Below are 19,436 nucleotides of genomic sequence, written 5' to 3' on the forward strand. Positions count from 1 at the left end.
TCCTCTTACTCCAACAGCAGTGTGAACCCTCCACATTTTATCCCAGAAGCAGTGGTAGTAAATGTCTATTCTTGAAGCTCATATTTCGCAGAGTAATGGACTGTTACAACTTGCTAGTCAGAAATAACTGCTATAATGCCATTGCTCATCACTCTAAAGAAATCTTTAATCTTATCCTAAAGATGCAGCATTTTGAAGAGATCAAGAAGATCCAAACCACATTGCTCAGACAGTAATAAAAACTGAAATATTTTTAGGTGTTTTTGTGAGCTTGCTGTGCTAGTGACCTACTTGTCCTAGACTTGCTCTGAGTGCAAAAAGAAGACACATGCAGAAGGTAACTCATCCCAGCTGAAGGCAGACATCTAAAACAAATGGGATGAGCAGTTTTCTGCAGGTTTCTTTCTCTCCTCCTCAATTATAAGGGAAATTTTAGCAAGATGCCCCATTTCTCGAACCACCGAAATTTTTAAAAATTAACTTCTTTTCCCTACCAGTTGCATTTCAGCCTCATTTAAAAGGTAAGGCAGACTGAATATAAATGTAAAATGTGCATGAATCCCTTAAGTGCAAGGCAAACCAACACAAAGGTACAGATGGCTGTACATACATACACACACACACACTTTTCAAAGGCCTGCAGCCAGGACCTGAGATAAAGTGACTGACTTCATGACATATTTGCTGATCTATAGTGGAGCTAGGCAGATGGATTGAATCAGATCTGAGATTTCAGCTCAGTTCTAAAGGTAATGGGAGGAAACCTAGCTTTATATCTTCATTTTATTCTGAGTTCTCATTTTTACTTTTTGAGATTGCTTGTTTTAAAAGAATATTTAAAGACACCACCATGAAGAACACTGTCTGCAATTAAATATAATTTGGCACAAGATAAGTAGTTCTGCTCCCCAGGAAGATGAGCTATGTTTAATAACATTTAAAGCTATTTTGCAACATCATACATATTTTGTGCAACCTGAACTTTATGATTTTTAAGATGTCAGAGAACATATTCATAATAAAGTTGTTTTGACTATGGTTTGCATTATGCTCCATTTAGACAGAAATCAGAATTCAATTAAAATGTGTATATCCCAGCATTTTAAATAGTTCTTTGTTAAGAAAAAACACCTATTGTTGTTGAAATATCAGAAAATATCAGGAAAATAAGTAGAAAATACCAGAAAAAGAAGTACCGTAACTGGTTTGACTTAGCAAACAAAGAAGATTTGCCTATTAATCAACTCTCACTGCTCCTATTCACCCAACAGCAGCCATATTTCTGAAATGATTCATGGGCCCCAAAATAGAATTAAAATTTATATCTTTTTGAAAGCACCTGTGCAGGTGTGTTCCTATTTTTATTTTGGATGTTTTTCTCTGCAGTGCTGACTTCACACATTTGGTTTTTTTACTTATGGACTGTAAGAGAAAACCAGTTGTTCTGTTTGTGATCGGTTTAGTTTGGGGACCTTTGTAAGCCCAAACTGACTTCTCAATTTTAAGTGAACTGAATGAAATGAAAAATGAATATTCACTCTACAACTGTCAGGTAAATTGAAAACAGGAACAGTGAAAGCAAAATTTCTGTATCCTAGCAACTGAAGACTGCAGATTTGGAAAAAAAAAAAAAAAAAAAGAAAAAAAAAGAAATGCCAACACCGTTATTCAATCTACTGTAAATGTGGTCCATACTGATATTTAATGAACTGCATCCCACTGTGCTAGGGTTGCAAAACTTGAGCTGACCTCAAGAGATAAAAGTAGTTCTTCAATTCCATACATAATTATGAAAACAGCAATATTTCAAGTAGAATTTGACAGATTTCAATGAAAGCATTTTGCCCTTATCCAATAACGTGTCTTACATACTGCAAAGTATTACATTTTACTCACATCTTCAAATAAGCTGCCATGATTTCAAATGGGTTTAGTTTTCAAACTAGACAGTATGCATTTTTTCTTAAGAAAGTTTTTATTACACAGTTGAGCCCTAGGTTAAAGAAAAATATTATTAGATACAATATCAAAGAAAAGTTTGCAGATTTTATGGGGCTCTGTGCAGAATAGTCTCCAGAGTGTAGCAGCACCATCAGCATTCAGTTTGCAATGCAACAAGTTTAAACAATACAGAAAAAGTAAACAGACCTTCAAAAAACTACTAATTTCATCAAGACCATATATCAGTTCTTCAAAACAACATAGGATTAGAAAGATTTTCACTGAAATATAAACCAGTATTATATCTAAGAACAAGACATTTAGGACTGTAGTATTAAAGTTTTATGTCCAGATAACTCCAAAACTGTAGAAGTAAAAAAAGCATCACCTGCTTTTCAGCCTATTAGAACAATAAAAAGTCCTGCAACAATTTTAAATAGGAGGTTGGAGGTCCTGTTAACAAAAAATATACCATTTTGACACCTGAATTCAGAGTTAGGTCCCAGCTACTGAGAGATCAGCATCAGCTTAAGACCATGCATATTACCAGGGATTGTGAAACGAAATGAATCTAAATCTTCGCACTTATTCAAGAGGAATCCTAACTATATGTGACATATGAACTTTGTCACTGGCTGACAATGTTGCTCGGTCTATAGCAGGAGTTCTTTACAAAACAGAGGCAAACAGAAAAGGATTATTCTGATATTGTTCCGGCAGGAAGAGCCAAAGGAAAAATCGCAAATGTTACAGCAGAGACTGCATATTATCTTTGTAATGCTCTATGGAAACAGATATTTGCACTAGAATCAAGCAAGACTGCACACTATTTGACTATCTTTCCACAGATAGACTAGCTGCTATGCACATGGGCACAGCCTCTCTTAGACAAACAGGATGCAGGAGAAGGCGGCAGAATATGGTTAAGGTCTTAAAACTAAATCCTTGAGAGCACTAGAAACAAGAGAACTCCAGAGAATTGCTACAACTTCCACTTAACACCCTCAGCACTGGCACGATGAATGCAAGCCTGAAATGTTGCAGAAGAGCATTTCTTTATGAGGAGCTGTCTGAGGTATTAATTTTTCAGTTTAGAAGTTACCAGAATAATCATAAGGACAGAGACAGTAATCACTAAAGGAAAACACAGATCATAAAAGAGTAACTCATAATTTACATACTTAAAATTAGACAGAATCGGCTGCTGACCCAGTATTGACTGAGTGATCCTGATGGACGTATGTGACACAATGCTAGATACTGTATTCCTCAGTCAAATGTTTCTTTGCATACAGGACAGCATGCACACACCAGATCTAGAGGGGAGCACACATGAAGGCATTACCTCTCATGTTCTCTGTAATATTCCTCTCTTCTCTGTCAACCACAAGGGAGAAAACCTATGGCTCTTCTATACACTCTTCCTTCTCTTCTCTACTAAAAGTCAAATATGGATTCATACAGTATGAAAGTAAAGATACCAGTTAATACTGAAAAGACAGACCTCAAGCCACAGTGGCAATATCAGCTTCATTACAGTTTGACTATTTTCAGCAAAGACATCTAAAAATTGACAAATTTGAGAAACTAATCAGTGTGCTGGGGAAATTGGTGCTAATTAAGTTATCCAAGTACCTGAACTTTCGCAACACAAAAACTGTAAAACAGATTAGCATTTTATTTACCATTCATTATTAAGTGGTGAGTAGCAGCTGAAATCACACTACATTAATAAGGTCACAATTACTTTTTTACAAATTGAACAGTGTTTAAAATTGCATTATTGCCAGTCTTGGGAAGAAGGTGAAGATAGGATCTACACCTAGCGTCCATTTTCCACAGGAAGTAAAAATGGCATGCACTGAACAAACAAATGCACAGAACATACATATACCTCACATGAGGCCCACATGGACCGTCTCTCCTGCACCGCTCAGTGAGGAATACAGAGACTGAACACATAATTTTTTTTTTCATAGAATCATATAACCATAAATTGGGAAGTGACTTCTGAAGGCCATCTAGACCAACCACCCTGCAATGATCAGGGATATCTTTTTCTTAGCAAGAGCTGCAGTACCCCATGGAGGAACTGTTAAGAAAGTTAAATCTGGCAATATATCAGATTGCTTGCTGACACAGGGCTAAGCTGTGGCTTCCATTATACAGACACAGGGGGAGGCAGGAGGAAGCCCCATCCAGTGCACACTGAAACAAGAGGATGCCCTTCCACATTCACCAGCAAGACATGGAGCAGTTACTTCAGCAGGGAGTGAGGAGGAGCCTTAGCACACTACCCAACTCTGTCCAGCCTTTCTTCCTCACCAATTATTTACAATAACCCTCCCTCCCCTTCTATTGCACTGTGTTGGTACACCCTAGGGGAAAATTATTTGGGAAAGTGAGGCAAGGCTGCAGCTCCTTCATCTTCCCTATGACACTCAGTACATGATTGGTGATGCACCCGGCTGACCAAGCACAATTTCACCCTTTATTCCTGCTGTGTCTGGCCCTACAGTGCATCTAACACAAAAACCCAAAACACAAAGACCACCACCACGACAACAAAAAAATTTCAACATTTTTAGTTCATCTGTTTTCTTTATTTTGAACATTTAACAAGGCTGCATAGTCAATTCAACTTTGTACCTAATGTGATTTTGAAATTCTTTTTTAAAAAAGTATGTTTCAGGTTAAACCCACATGTTCAGTGATCTAACAGTCTTTTTGGTTTTTTTTTTTTTTTTTTCCTTCTTTTTAATGTCCTGGCAAAAACCAAAATGAAAATGTGTCAGATGCTTTGTCTTTGGCTGCTTTCCTTTGTTTTATTTTAAAAGCATATATTTAGCGAAAACTTTTTGAGAGCAGTGCTTTCTTTTAAACACAGTAAGTGTAGGGATTTGACAAGTTCTAGAAATCTTCAGCTTTGAGTATTCCCAGTGTATTCTCAATTTTTTTTTTCTGAGCCTCAGATGTCAGCATCAGACAGTGAAAACTGACCAGCTTTTTAAGTGGTGGGCATATATGCAGGAAAAATTGGAAAAATTGGAAACTCCATGTGAAATTATTCAGCAATCATTATGGTTAAGAACTCTTTGTTAGTGTTCATCATAAGCAAGCACAGTGTATCTTGCATGTCTTACGTAGCCCTCTGACAGAGGTTCAGCCAAGCCCCCAGTGGGAGCTCCCTGGGTTTCTTCGAGTCAGCTCTTTCCCCAGACCCACTCATGCTCTGTGAAAATCTCTGCCAGCTGCTCCTGCATGCACAGGAAGCCCTGTCAAAACCAATTTAGAGAACTGCCTGGTTTCATGTGTTGGCATCGGATCCTCTATCTTATCTGGCGATTTTTAACTGGCAAGAACATCAGGTCAGCAAGACAATGATAAAAATGTGGAGTTCATAGTGGGTAGTCTCTTAAGAATAGGCTTTGCTTTAGCCATAGTAAATGTAAAATAAAAAAATCTACAATACTGACTTAGAATAAATAATTGAAGGAAATGCTTCTCTCCCACCTTCGGAAACAGAAGGGAAGCAGCAGTTGCATGAGGTGACTAGGCTGGGCACCTCCCTAGAAAGAAACAAGGCAGCTCACGGTATTTTTGTTCTGGTTTGGCCAAATACCATTGAAGATACCTTCAAATACCTTTTTGAAACTGACGAGCTAGCAATTCATTGTCAAAACTGCAATGACATGTACTTAAATTTGCAATCACTTCACTGTAAAAGCATATAAAGAAATACATTCTGTCTCACTTCTGATTAAAAAAAAAAAAAAAAAAAAAAAAAAAAAACAACACCACACCAGGTTGACACTTTTTTTTCCCTTGCCTAAAGTAAGATTTAAAAGCGATCTGCTTGACAAGGTTTGACTTTAGGTCCTGCAGGGGTTGGTGATGGCACAAAAGATAGCAGGACAATCAGGAAATGGCACAATCATTGGAGACAAATCCTGAGACAAGATCCCTGTACAAAAATAAAAAGGAGCTCCTGCGAGCCTTGAAAAATATCTTGCACACATTGATAAAAAAGCCTTTAAAGTCATTCTTCAAAAAAATAAACTGAACTGACAGATCAAGTCATTATGATTTCTTCTTCATGACCTTCCTCTATATCCTCATGCACTAGATGAAACCAAACCCAGGGAACAAAAGTGCAAAGTAACAAAACCAGAATAATAGCTTTCCCTGTTTTGTTCCATGGTTTCTTTGGAGAAGAGACTGCTATTTAACTCCTATACCACTGAAGTCATATCCAAGCAAGCATGTGAAAACCAAGATATTTGCTTTTCATACAGGGTATCACACTGTCACCTTGTGAAATTCCTTGTTCCCCAAAACTGGCTATCCATGTGTCTTGTTATTTTACCTCAGTATGTCACATAGCTCTCAGTCTGCAAATCCAGTGGCAGCTCTGAGCAGAAAAGCAGACAGGAGGCAAGACAGCACAGACAGCAAGGCCACAGCATTTTAAGGGTGCTGCACCCTGGAAGGATCTCCAGTCTTTGCACACATGCAACAGCGGCTGCGGGTGGCACTTCTGCCTCTCCAAGCTGCCAGGGCTCAACCCTTACAGTGAAACTAAACGTATTTACATACAGTGATATTGCCTGCAGGAAAATATTGTCAAATGCATGAACACTGCCCAGGAAAGGTTTACCGTGTGTGCTGTGACCAGTTAGGAGGCTGGGGAAAAAGTAGGCTGAACAGCCATACTGATCCACTTCTCATCCTCCTTTGCTTGTCAGTGTGGGAACAACAAAGGAACAGGATCAGTCCTCCGATGCATGCTAGAGTATAGCATGACGTTGTTCTGCAGTGCACACAAGTTTACTTCTGGAGTGGTGCTTGTTTCTATGTTGTCATGTGGCCAAGAGAATTACTCATTTCTTGAAGTCTGTGTGGAGGCAGGCTGTATGTATGGAGATGGAGCTTTGCCATGCCGGTCCCAGAACAGACTCAAGACACCTTAACATTACTCAAGGGTTCAGCAAAGATGGGGTTGTCACTGCAGCCATTTCTCAGAGGCATCACTCAAGACACCCTGAGTATACAGTAAACAGGGTGTGCACCATAAGAGAACTGACTCTGGAGGTTCAAATGTTTGCTCATACTAATTATATAATAGCAGACCACACACATACTAGGAACAGTCAGATCACTACTATATATGATGCAAGAATTTTATATTTTGCTTAAGAGTTTAATTTTCCAGGATCTTATAAATGACAGGACCTGGTGAGAAACGCGTATCACGTCAATAAGCTCACCTGGGTGACAAGTATTAATTTCAAACAAAAATAAAACCAAGCCTATTCAGGTAAAGAACAGTTTTCTTCCATTAGAAGGATAAAAAACCCAAGAATCCCTTTCCCCTTCTCACAATTTTGAAGACATCTTACTAGAATAGCAGCGGTACACACATACTTGGGTGTTCGGGGACCCCCCAGGTCACACCATATGGACAGTGAGGAAGCAAACCAGCATCCCCCTGTGCGGACTGCCAAACATTCAGAAACCTAACAAAGCAATATGAATGGGGCTGATGGAGCAAGAGAAGAGGCTTACAGCCTGATCCTCAAAGGGGAACAGTGCCATAACTTTGGGGCTTTCTATCAATTTCAAAACAGCAAATTCTTTGTAGGCTTCTGCAAGGAGGTCTTAAACCCTTTTACTGACATCTGGCTGTGTGAGTAAAATCACTCCTATCAGTGATTATCCCTGCTCTGGTATCACAATTAAGAAGCTGTTGGTCCATCTCCACAAAGAATCCCAAGGCGTTATCACCACCTACTTGCTATTCTCACTCAGCATTACTACTGCCACTGGTTTGTTAAGGTGAAGAATTTATCTTTCAAGAAAATTGGCTGAAAAATTAAGGGCAAAACAGTACATAAAGTGTTTCCAGATCCCACAGTATTCCAGTAATCAACATTCTAGGTATCTATTTTTAATCCTTCTCTAACCAGTCTGGATCTCTGCTTTATCCTCAGTCCACATTTTTTGTGAGTCACATCAGATTAGAAATACATTCAACTCCGAGAAAAATCTTTTGCAACTGATCCAAAAAGAAACAATAACAGAAACCCCCGCAAATTACATTTGGAGCCTCTTTAAAAAACAGAAACAATGCAGGACACCGAAAAATACTGACAGGTTTCCTTATGTTCTTGTTTAGAAATGTACTGCAGCTGAAGTCAGTTGTAGGATATCCTGTGGGTGACACATAAGGTAGTCAGTACAGGAGAAAAATGAACTGGATATTTGAATACAAGGCTTTGTTCTGTATTTTTGCTACACAATCTGTAACTACATCAGTTACCCCTCCATCTTTACCAGCGCAAAGGATTTGTTCTGTTTGTCCCAGTGCATGGACACTAAACATCCTAACTTTGAGTACTGTACACAAGCTCCTCACTACAAGGAAGAAAATGAGGTGCTGAGGCACATCCAAAGAGAATCAAAGCTCAGGAAGGGTTTGGAGCAGAAGTCTGATGAGGAGTGGCCAAGGGAACTGAGGATGTTCAGCCTGGAGAAGAGGAAGATCAGGGGGACCTTATCACTTTCTACAACTCCTTGAAAGGGGGGGGTAACCAGGTGGGGCTTGATCTCCCAAGCAACAAGAAACAGGACAAGAGAAAGTGTCATTAAGCAATACCAACTGAGACTTTGATTTGATATTAGGAAAGATTTCTTCAATGTAGGGGTTGTCAAACACTGGAACGGACTATCCAGGGAAGTGTTTGAGTCACTACACCTAGAAGTTTTAACAGATGCGTAGATGTGACACTAAGTGATATGGTTTAGTGGTGGGCTTGGAGGTGGTATGTAGAGTCAGTCTTAAGGTCTTTATCAAACTAAACATTTCTACGAGTCTTTGAATCTATTACAAACTCATCACTGAGTTCCTGAGCATCTACCCTGTATAAATTCATATGAACGGTGTGCCAGTCTTTGCCACAAGAAGTGCTGATGGAAGTTTTGCCATTGATTTTAGTGCAGCAAAAGTTAGGATGCCTATTTTTCAAGTTTTTCATGGACCTATTGCTTAATAAATAGTTTTGCAGCATCTCAACATCATGAAGTCCCAAGGCACAACAGGGCCTTGGCAGGAAGTTTGAACAGAAGGTAAAAGTGTGTCCTCCTGCACCATCTCCAAATACGGAGAGCTCTAATTAACAAAGCAGAAACATGGGATGCTGGCCTTCACTGCGTGGGATACAGATCAGAGAGGAAACATGAAACTGAACATTACTCAAGTACAATAGGAAGCTTGAGATCATGTAGGATTTATTCACTACCAAAAATATTAGAGCCAAACCCAAACTCCCAAAAGAAAGTATCTCCAGTTTCACAATGTAAACAGGACACTTCCTTAGCGTTGTAAACAGGAGACCGATTTGAAACAAACTGCCAAACAACTCTATGCAATCCAGTATTTCAGCCAAGAGAACCTCACCAGAAGCAGTGAAGTAAGTGCTCTCTTTTATCCAAAATGTGGTATAATGTAATCAACCTCATAAATACAATAGCAGGAATTTTGGAGGCAATTCTTGAATACAGCTTGAACCCACTGACTAAAAGATTACTACTAAATTTCCCTGCATTAGTGGGCAAATTGTTAATACAGAGAATGACAACAGAGAGACTTCATGATATTCCTTAGGACTCCTTTAGTATCCTGATATCTGCAGGTGCACAAAAATCCCTTCAGGTGCTCAAAAGCCAGTGCAAGCCAAGGCAGCCCTTTTTTAGGATTGGGATCATGCTGAAAACCTTGAGAGTCAACCCAAGGTTTCTCAGCTGGGTAAGCAAAACTAAGTGCAGTCACACAAAGAATGGAGGAGGATGACAAGGAAAAGGGACAAGCTGGGCCCACAGATGTAGAGAAGCAGACTCCATGTTCCTGCTACTGCTGCACATGGAGAAAGGGGGAGACCGGGAAGGAGGAAGAGCAGGATGGAAGAGATCGGAAAGGCAAGCACTGCTTCTTAGGACCAGTGTGTTCCACCCATCACCACTCCTCTCCCAGATGTAGTAAATGCCACTGCAGAATGACTGAGGTTGGAAGTGACCACAAGAAACCACAATTACTGCTCTGGAGACAACAAGGAGATGGTATTTTGAGGCCTTTGGGACTCTGGTATCACATGCAGATGCCTACCCTGTGTTCAGTGCCAGTCCTGTAAGATAATTTAATTGTTTTTAAAGAGATCGGTCTGTAATTTGCTGCAGATATATTTTAATGTTAGCCAAACTATCCATAGGAAAAGACTAGACTATAAAACACATAAACTCCTACTGTATCTTTCATACATACAGTATATTAGAGGTATGTCCTTCTAATTTACAGCTCCCCCAAAGGAGTTTCTTGCTGTATAAATAATATACATTTTGTAGCTATGTTCATTTTATGTAATTGTTACAGACAGTCTAAAGGAGTGACAGAAATATATTGTAGTGAATTTGTATATTACTTTGTTCAAGAAATTTCTGCCTTGATAGACTTACTTTTTCTAGTAAGTTCCTTTTCAATTAATAAAAATTCTAATAATGTGAAAATTACTTTCAGAACATCAAATAGCAACCTGAAAATCTGTCAGACATTATTAAACATAATTGCTTTCAACCCAAGTTCCATAAATTACGTAGCTCCCAACATCATGTAAAGACCTTAACTACCTTGAATAGTTAGGCTCAAATATTAGTCTAATAGTTCCCTATTCAACTAGGACTTCAAATAATTATGTTAAACCTGGGGTGTGAAGGTTATATTTGTACTTTAAAACAAACTCACAGATACAATATTTTTATGATTTTAATGCTGATTTGGACTCAACTATATCAAGTGTACTTGATCTCACTTCCTTGGGCTTCCATCCTTAATTTATGTATTCTGTACAATTGTCTGGACAACGCTCTCAGGCACACAGTTTGACTTTTGAGGATGTCCTCTGCAGGGCTAAGAGCTGGACTTAATGATTATTCTTGGTTCCTTGGTCCCCAAACTAAACATACTTTGTGATTCCGTGACAGGGGAACATCTATTTTGCTATATTAGATTATATTCTAAAGATAAAAAATAATATTTATTTTGCAAATGCATGTACAAAAGACTCATGCCTACTATATATATATATATACTTTTTTTTTTGAAAGACTAAATACAACTGACAAACATATGCCTTCTTTGCCTCAGTCTCTGAAAGTAAGACCAGTTTGCTTTGGGTATTCAGCCTCCTGTGCTGGAGGAGAGGAACAGGGGGGCAGAATGAAGACCCCACAATCCAAAAGGAAATGGTCAGTGACTTGCTACACTCCTTAGATACAAGTCTATGGGGACAGATGGGATCCACCCAAGGGTCCTGAGACCCGGCAGAAGTGCTCACCAAGCCGCATTCCACCATCTACCACAAGTGCTAGCAAATCTGGAAGGTCCAGTTAACTTTGCATTTGCTGCTGGAGGTCAGCAAATGTGACACGCACCTACAAGCACGGCCAGAAGGAGGATACAGGGAAGCACAGGCCTGTCAGCCTGACCTCAGTGCAGGGGAAAGTCATGGCACAGCTCGTCAACAGAGCATCATCATGCAGAACATGCATGACATCCAGGGAACCAGGCCCAGTCAGCATGGCTTTAGGGAAGGCAGGTCCTCATTGACCAACCCGATCCCCTTCTGTGACCAAGTGGATGAGGGAAAGGCTGTGGATGTTGTCTGCCTGGATTTTATGTAGTGGGTTAACCTTGGCTGCACACCAACTGCTCATCAAGCCTCTCTATCAGTCCCCTTCTCAGTGGGACAAAGGAGAGAAAACAAGATGGAAAACAACTTAGCTACAACAACCTGTAGCCTGAGGTAAGGCACTTTACTAAAACAAAAAAGCATGAAAATTTGGTGTGTATAAACAAAGAGAAAAAGTTTATTCTCTTCTTTCCATCACGGCATGATATCCAGCCACTTCCCAGGAAGAAAAGTTGCAGCACACGTAGTGATTGCTCCGGAAGGCAAACATTGTAAAATAACAAATCCTACATATTCCTCCTCCCTCCCTCAGCTTTTACATCTGAGCTGATGTCACGTGGTATGGAATACCCCTTTGGTTAATTTGGGCCTGGTTGTGTCCCCTCCAAGGACCTTTCCCACTCCCAGCCACTTGATAGGGGCAGAATGTTAGAGAGACAGGCCTGATGCTGTGCCAGTACTGCTCAGCAGGAGCCACAACATTGCTGTGTCATCAACACTTTTCTAACCACCAGTGCAAACCTCAGCACTTTGAGGGCTGATGTGGGGAACATTAACTCCATCTCAGCCAGTCCCAAGACACTTCAGTAAAGCTTCTGACACCATATCCACAGAATTACCCAGCAGAAACCAGATGCTCACGGCTTGGACAGGAGCACTATTTCCTGTATAAAGGACTGCCCAATTGTCCAAGTCCAGAGAGTGGTGCTGAATGGAGTTACATCCCGCTGGAGGCTGCTCACAAGTCAGTTCAACAGAGCTCAGCATTGGGGCCAGTCCCATTCAGTATCCTTATCCATGCCCTGGATGAGAGGAGTGAGCGCACCCTCAGCAAGCCCAAGCTGGGCAGGAATGTTGGTTTGCTGCGGGGTAGGAAGGCACTACCAGAGGGATCGGGACAGGCCAGATTGATGGCCCAAGGCCAACTGTATGAGTGCTGAGTAAACAGCTGAGCTTGATGATTCTGGAGGTCTTTTCTGACCGAAACAATTCTACGATTCCTAATTTTGCAAGTACTTGGTACATTTCGCTCATAAAAAAATATAGTTATTTTTACTCCCTCATTTACATATAAGCTATTTGAGCTTTCTTATTACACTGCCCTGTATGACTTGAACCCCTTGACTTTAACAGAATTATGAAGATGGTCAAAGGTAATAATCACATTATGAATATGACTGCACTAATGATCCCCTGTGAATTTTCTATTTATGCTTATTCCTAGATGTTTTATGAAAAACAACATCTCTGTGGCACAACAGTGGAAAAAAAAACCTCCCAACATTATTTTAGATTTTCAGCACTGTTCAGTTTCTACAAATCAAAGCAATACAACTATCAAGTTTTCTCTTCCAGCCCTTTAAGAATTAGCTGGCCTTATTCAGTACCATAGAAATACTTTAAAAAGCCCCAAATGAAAGCGAAAAAGTTTCAAGAGACTGTCTGAAGAAATTATAGTGACTTCCACCATAATATACATTTGCCTGATAAAATGTATTTCAAGTTCCTTTAGAGAATTCCTCTATGCAGCTTGCTGCTGAGTCAGGGTTGGAATTCTCACGTAATATCCTTTGATATTTCAGTCCAAACTGTTAATTATACAGATAGGAGACATCATCAAAGTAAGATAATTGTAGATCAAAATGCATTATTGCAGGGAAATTAGTAATGCTTTTTTATTTTAATTTTTTTTTAACTGATGAAGCCCGAAATACACATTTCTACACAAAATCTAGAAAACAAGAAAATAAAGCCTATAAAAACCAATTTATTTTGGCCATTTTTCAGTTGACACAATTTTATGTTACCAGGGCCCGCTAAAAAAATGTATACAAGCCTATTATAAAGTAACTCAATAAGTGCATTCCAAAAGTGATGGTCTATACCACTAGTGATACCAGAGACATTTCATAGAATCATGGAAACATGAAGTCATAGAATTATGTAATGGTTCGTGTTGAAAGGAACCTGGAAGGTCATCTAGTTCCAATCCCCCTGCCATATAGGTAGGGACACTTTGTACTAGATCAGTTTGGTGAAACCCCTCGAACAGACCTCTCTGGGCAAACTGTGCCAGTGCCTCACCACATCCACTGTAAAGAACTTCTCCCAATACCATAAAATCATAGAATCATAGAATCATAGAATCATACAATGGCTTGGGTTGGAAGGGACCTCAAAGCATTTAATCTAAACCTACCCTCTTCAAAAAAAAACAATCAATCAAACTAACAAAAACCAGAAATCAACACCATCTTCTCCTAAGAGCAGACACTTAACATTTATTTGGTGAGAGAATACCACCTAAACCACCATATACTTTTCCCTGTGATTAGGCATCAGCCAATACAGGCAAGAAGAAGGTAGAGTTAATGCCACACATCCATTTGGACTGGCCCTTAAAGAGCCAAAAGCTGTTGGCAGTTCCCCAGAATTATAAAGCAGAGTTTTTTCATTGCATTTTGGTGGTGCACAAGCAAAGTAAAGTTTGAAAATTCCTTTTTTTTTTTTTTTTTTTTTTTTTTTTTTTTTTTTGATTCATAATGAAAACCACAAGAGTGCCGAATTTTATCTCAAGCCATCTGATGTTATGGTTTCAAACCCACATCAGAAGATACTGATTCCATGGATTTTAGTTGTTTACATACTGAAATGACCTGCCATGATGCTGTCTGTTCTGTTCTGTCTTTTTTTTAAACTCTGAAGTTTGAAGTTTAAAATATGTATGGTGATGCTTAGTCTGAAAATACAGGCATACTTTCCTAGACTAAGCAGATGTTTGTTCAAAAACTGATAAGAAAAAGCATGTGATGTTTCAGTCAGACATTATATAGTAAATAATATTATTTAGCACTTTTTATCTTTTAGTTTTCATCTCCAAGTACACATAAACAACCTAAATAGGATAAACAAAATATCAGACTTCTTGTAACTAGGCAGTATTACCTGCATACTGCAAACTGGGAAACTGAGTCAAAACAGAAAAATGGAAGCATTGGGAAGACCTCTGTGTTATTGTGATGAACTTCAAAGTACTTAACTTAACAGCATTAATAAACACTCTAAGTGAGTACCAGTACTTGAGCTATAAATGTTGCTGGCACCTCCAGGACACTTTAAAAAATTGATTAGTGCTACACTGGACTGCTGAGTCATCAATGACCCTCCTTCAACTAGGACAAGAGGATGTCTTGTAAGCAAGTTATTTATATTCTTAATATCTTCAGCAGAAAGTACAGTCTGGTTAGGTTTGGTAGTCATTAAATGGCAATTTTTTGTATGTGCTGCCCTCATCTATAGATTTCTTATCAGATCAACTTCAGTCTTAAGTAAGAGCAATTACAAATGGCCAACTTCTTTTAGTCTGAAAGAAGAAAGGCAATGTTGAATCATGCACACTGCAAAGGTTTGTTCTGGCCAGAAGCAAGACCAAGCCTCCACATTAAACTCTGTGTATGCAGTATCACTAGTTTATCCTGCTTGGAATCAACAGAAAACTGGAACTCTTTTTTTTTTTTTTTAAATAAAATGTGCAGGTGGTCTTGGACTTCCCGAGATATTTTTTGAAGCTGAATGGGCCTTGTTTCCTCTTCAGTATCTCTTTTATTTTCACAACCTAATAATCATGATCACCAACCCAGAACACAATAATAAACTACTTTTTATCTTTGCTGTGTGTTTTGAGAGACTGCTGCAACACATTTACCCTAATGTATCGCGTGTTCTCAGATCTCATTCTGTATTGTCACGTCTGCAAATATTTACAAAGCAAAAAATACTGTCTGACTCAGCAACGCAACTCACATGTCTTTCATGCTGTTCCATATCATTGCTTCAGACCAAAACAACACACAAACACCACTGCGAACTATAAAAGACAGAAATACCATTAGTGGCCTACAGCCAACTGTGGTCTAAGCATTTGCCTGTGAGCTCGTCACATGCACGCAACATTTGGAATACCGCTCAGAACCTTCGGCTGCAGAAATACAGACCCTCAGTCAAGGAACTCAAGCAACAGTTTCATTTGAGTAAAATCAGGGGGATCAGCAGCTGATCTGCTTTAAATGTTGCAACCCCACATCCAGCTCCGCTGGCCACACCAGAACACATGGCCCTTTGCAGACAAAAAACAACAGGATTCCCAAGCACAGGGAGAGAGCAAGGCTGCAGAATGCTAAGGGTCTGGATGTGGTCTCCATCAAAGTCTGTGATTTCTTCAGTACATCCATAACATCCACTCAAGAATGCAGAATTATCTGACTTCAGAATGGGCACGTTCACTGTAGGCTGCAAGGCTCACTAGCACATGTCCCAGCAAAGATGAAAGGTAGGATGTAATTACATATAGATCTGCCACCTTCCACAACCCCAGTATTAGTCCACCTGGTACCCACAAAGATCAACCACTACAAGTTGCCTCGAATAATTTTAAAGGTACAAGGCTTAATCAAATTGTCAAATTATCACAACTTGGAAGACAGCAATTAACTAATCATTTCAGAGGCCTGTTCTCTTCATCACTCCAAGAAGCAATTTCACCACAGGAAGTCTTCTAAGGAGTAAAACACCCATCATACTGCCATTAATATGAAAACTTTATTTATATTAGGGGTTAATAATTTCTTCATTGACTGCACAGAGAAGATCACAGTAATACACATTTTGATGTTCTATGTATGTAGAAGTTTTCAATGAAAATGCTTGTCTGAAGACTGAGCTGGATGGAAGCTTGCTTAGCTTAGTTCAGAGATGGTCTCAGTTCTACGAAGATAGCAGGCTAACAAGTCACGAAGCTTGACAAAACACAGAATAATTTTAAAGAATGAAACAGAAATAACAAATAGGTACTTTTATTACAAACACATACTTTTTTTCTTTAATGAGATTAAATTTGACTTCTGTATCAGAAAGAATGGCAATTCTGTCCCGCTTCCTGACTCAGCATTTCCGTTCTAAGAAAAAATCCTCCACCTTCTCTAAGTCTTCTTTCAGTGACTAGGAAAGGCATAAAAAATACTAAGTTCAATATGGCTCCAAACTTCAAACAAAAAAATCTTCTTAAATCAACTGTAAACCCATTACATGCATTGTATACATACTGGAAAATAAACACTGGCAAATGCAGTCTTGGAAATGGCTCAAGTGACTGGGTTTTTGAAAAGGGTTTATAAAATATGTAAATGCTGTCAACTGGAAGATGTTAACTTGAAGACTGATGTTAACTCTGCTCCTTTGCAAGGAGAACATCCTGCGTTTCGTCGTGTAAGAAGGTACACGGCGACGTGCAAGATCAAGTTCTCCCACGTGAGGCTGGAACACACGAGGCTGGAACACACCAGGCTGCACCCCTGGCCAGAGGCCCTTCACTCTTCCCAAACTGAAAGTCGTGGATCCTAGAGGTGAATTTCAGCGGCGCTGTTTTTATGCAGTCTCCCCATTCATTCCCCGTGGGGCCAGAGCACACGACCACGTCCACTCGAGGCACCTGCGTCCCGCACTGCTGCGCTGCGGACCCTGGGCAGCGCCTCGGCCGCCCAGGACATCCTCTGCCGGCAGGCTCCGGAGAGAACCGCACCGGAGTTTAGGCTGAAAACACCCTTCCCACGGGGCGGGCGGTGTCCGGGAGCCCGCTGCCGCCCTCACGGGCGCTCACCATCCCCGGCCATCACAAGGGACGAGGTGGGGCAATGCCCAGCAGATCCAGGGCAACACCAAGCCCTGGGCTCAGACCCTCCGGTCGAGGAAGTCGCCCAACCCGGCAAGCAGCATGTCGACAGCCCTTCCAGGAGTCGAAGGCGGCGAGGCTGTGGCAGGGCCGGGAGAAGATCCCGCTGCCTCCAAGGAGCCCTGGGGCTCCTGGCGCCGCCGACACACGGCCCCTGAGAGCCCCCGCAGCGGCGCCGGTGCGGCCGCAGACGCCACAAAGCCGCGGCTCGCCCGCTCTGCCCCGCCGCCGGCACATCACCGGCACAGGGGGACACGGCCCAGGGGTGCCGAGGAACGCCCGGAGGGGCCCGCCTGGGCAGCCGGGACCGGGCACTCCGCCTTGTCCCCAGCGAGGTGCCCCCGCAGCCCGGAGGGGACGCTGGCGGTACCGCCGACTCCCAGGAGACCTCCCAGAAGTTGCCCCGAGAAGTTTGGGACCGCCCGGAGGTGCAGCCGCCGGGCAGAGTGGCCCCCTCAGCCCGCGCCTCCCTCCTGCCACCTGGCCGCACGATCCCGGATCGGCCTCCGGGACCCGACCCCGGAGACCGACCCCACGACCTGGCTGAGCCCCCGGGACGGGACCCACCCGGACCGACCGCAGTCGCCCTCTGGGCACGCGGCACTGGCTCCCGGACGGGGGAGCGGCAGCCCCGAGGCGCGCTTGGAGGGCTTCTCCCAAAAAACAGCTCTTGGGAATAAATAAAGCAGCAGGACGCTTACCATCTCGCCTGATGTTGGAAGCCCGCAGGGCTTTTATAGATCCGCTCTGGGCAGGGGCGGTGGTGCCCTGACGGCTGCAGAAGTTCGCACAGACGACGGCGTAGAGCAGGAGGAGGATGAGCAGTTGCATCGGGACCAGCTGCGAGCGGGACCGTGTCTCTGCGAAGAAACGGGCTCTCCTCTCCCGGCGAGGGTGCTTCCCTCGCTCGTGTTTTCTTCCCCCTAACCGGACTTTTTGATTGTCGCGGGTTGCTTGTGGTTTTGGGGGGGGGGGGGTGGGGTCGTATGCAGGAGGGAGTGGGGAAAGTACAATCCCCGCAAAAAAAAAAAAAAAAAAAAAAAAAAAAAAAAAAAAAAAAAAAAAAAAAGAAAAAGCGCAAAACCCCAGAGCACGCGAAGCGGCGGTCACCGCCGCCGCGTTACTCTCCGAGCTGCCTCAAAACTTCCTGCATTCTGAACTCTCGGCTGCCCTTCTGGGCCGGCCAAACTCGGCAGAGGTGCGGAGCGCCCGGGCCGGGGCCGCCGCCCACTCCCCTCGTCCAGCACGGCCGTGCCCCAGCAGCAGGCTGGGGCTGCCGCACCGCGCCCCGCACCGCCCCGCACCGCTCCGCCCGCCGCGGGAGCCGCCGCCGGGGGCCGCAGCGCCGGGAGCGCCCCGCTCTCCGTGCCGGGGCCGCGGGAGGAAAGGGGGCCCGGGGGAAGGGGGCGGGAGCGCTGCCCGGGCCCTCCCTGAGCTACCGGCCGCGCCGTCTGCACTCCGGACAAAAAGTGGCAGGAGGGATGGTGCGAGGCGGGGGCCGTCCTCGGTGCGGAGTGAACGCCGCGCTCCCGGCCAGCGGGTAGGACGGGTGCCGTGTGCCAAGGGCTCTCTGCCAGGACGGGCCACGCACCCGCGGGTCCCGTCACCCTCGGGCTCGCGGTGGCCGCGTAAAAACCATCGCTGGACCAAATGACTCAAATTCGACCTCGCCAGAGCGGGTGAGGAGATTTACTGGGACAACTGGTGAATAATCCGCAGCTGTCCCTGGGAGAAATATATGGGCTTCTTCTGTCACGCCATGCACTGTCCAAAACCTTTCATAAAAAGTTAGTTCTTGCTAATTTAGATCCTCATTAAATTTGGTCTGGTATTAAAAGATTGTATTACTGCTTGGAAGAGTTTAGATCTAAACCAAAAGGTATGCGAGGGTTGTGATCAGATTGCTAGTTTAATACTGTTTTTCTTTCCCTTAGCCACAATGAAAATAATCAAAAGGAAGATGCAGGGAAAAAAAAAACCAAACACCACCACAACAACAAAAAACACACACACAAAAACCCCACTCA

General features: G+C 42.4%; 1 protein-coding gene across 4 annotated transcripts in view; it reads right to left on the minus strand.

Annotated features, from left to right (window-relative positions):
• Positions 1 to 18,594, minus strand: part of PDGFD (platelet derived growth factor D) — a 150,503-nt gene extending 131,909 nt beyond the window's left edge. For 2 of the 4 annotated variants that reach the window (XM_040056488.2, XM_040056490.1), the window contains exon 1: positions 18,111 to 18,594. In XM_040056488.2, coding sequence (XP_039912422.1) covers positions 18,111 to 18,240 — 130 coding nt within the window. In that variant the 5' untranslated portion in view covers positions 18,241 to 18,594. The remainder of the gene's footprint in view (positions 1 to 18,110) is intronic. The other 2 variants (XM_040056491.2, XM_040056487.2) reach the window with 1 other exon arrangement.
• Between the last annotated feature and the right edge of the window lie 842 nt (positions 18,595 to 19,436).

This window comes from Hirundo rustica, chromosome 2 (genome assembly GCF_015227805.2).
Source record: "Hirundo rustica isolate bHirRus1 chromosome 2, bHirRus1.pri.v3, whole genome shotgun sequence".
Taxonomy (NCBI): Eukaryota; Metazoa; Chordata; class Aves; order Passeriformes; family Hirundinidae; genus Hirundo; species Hirundo rustica.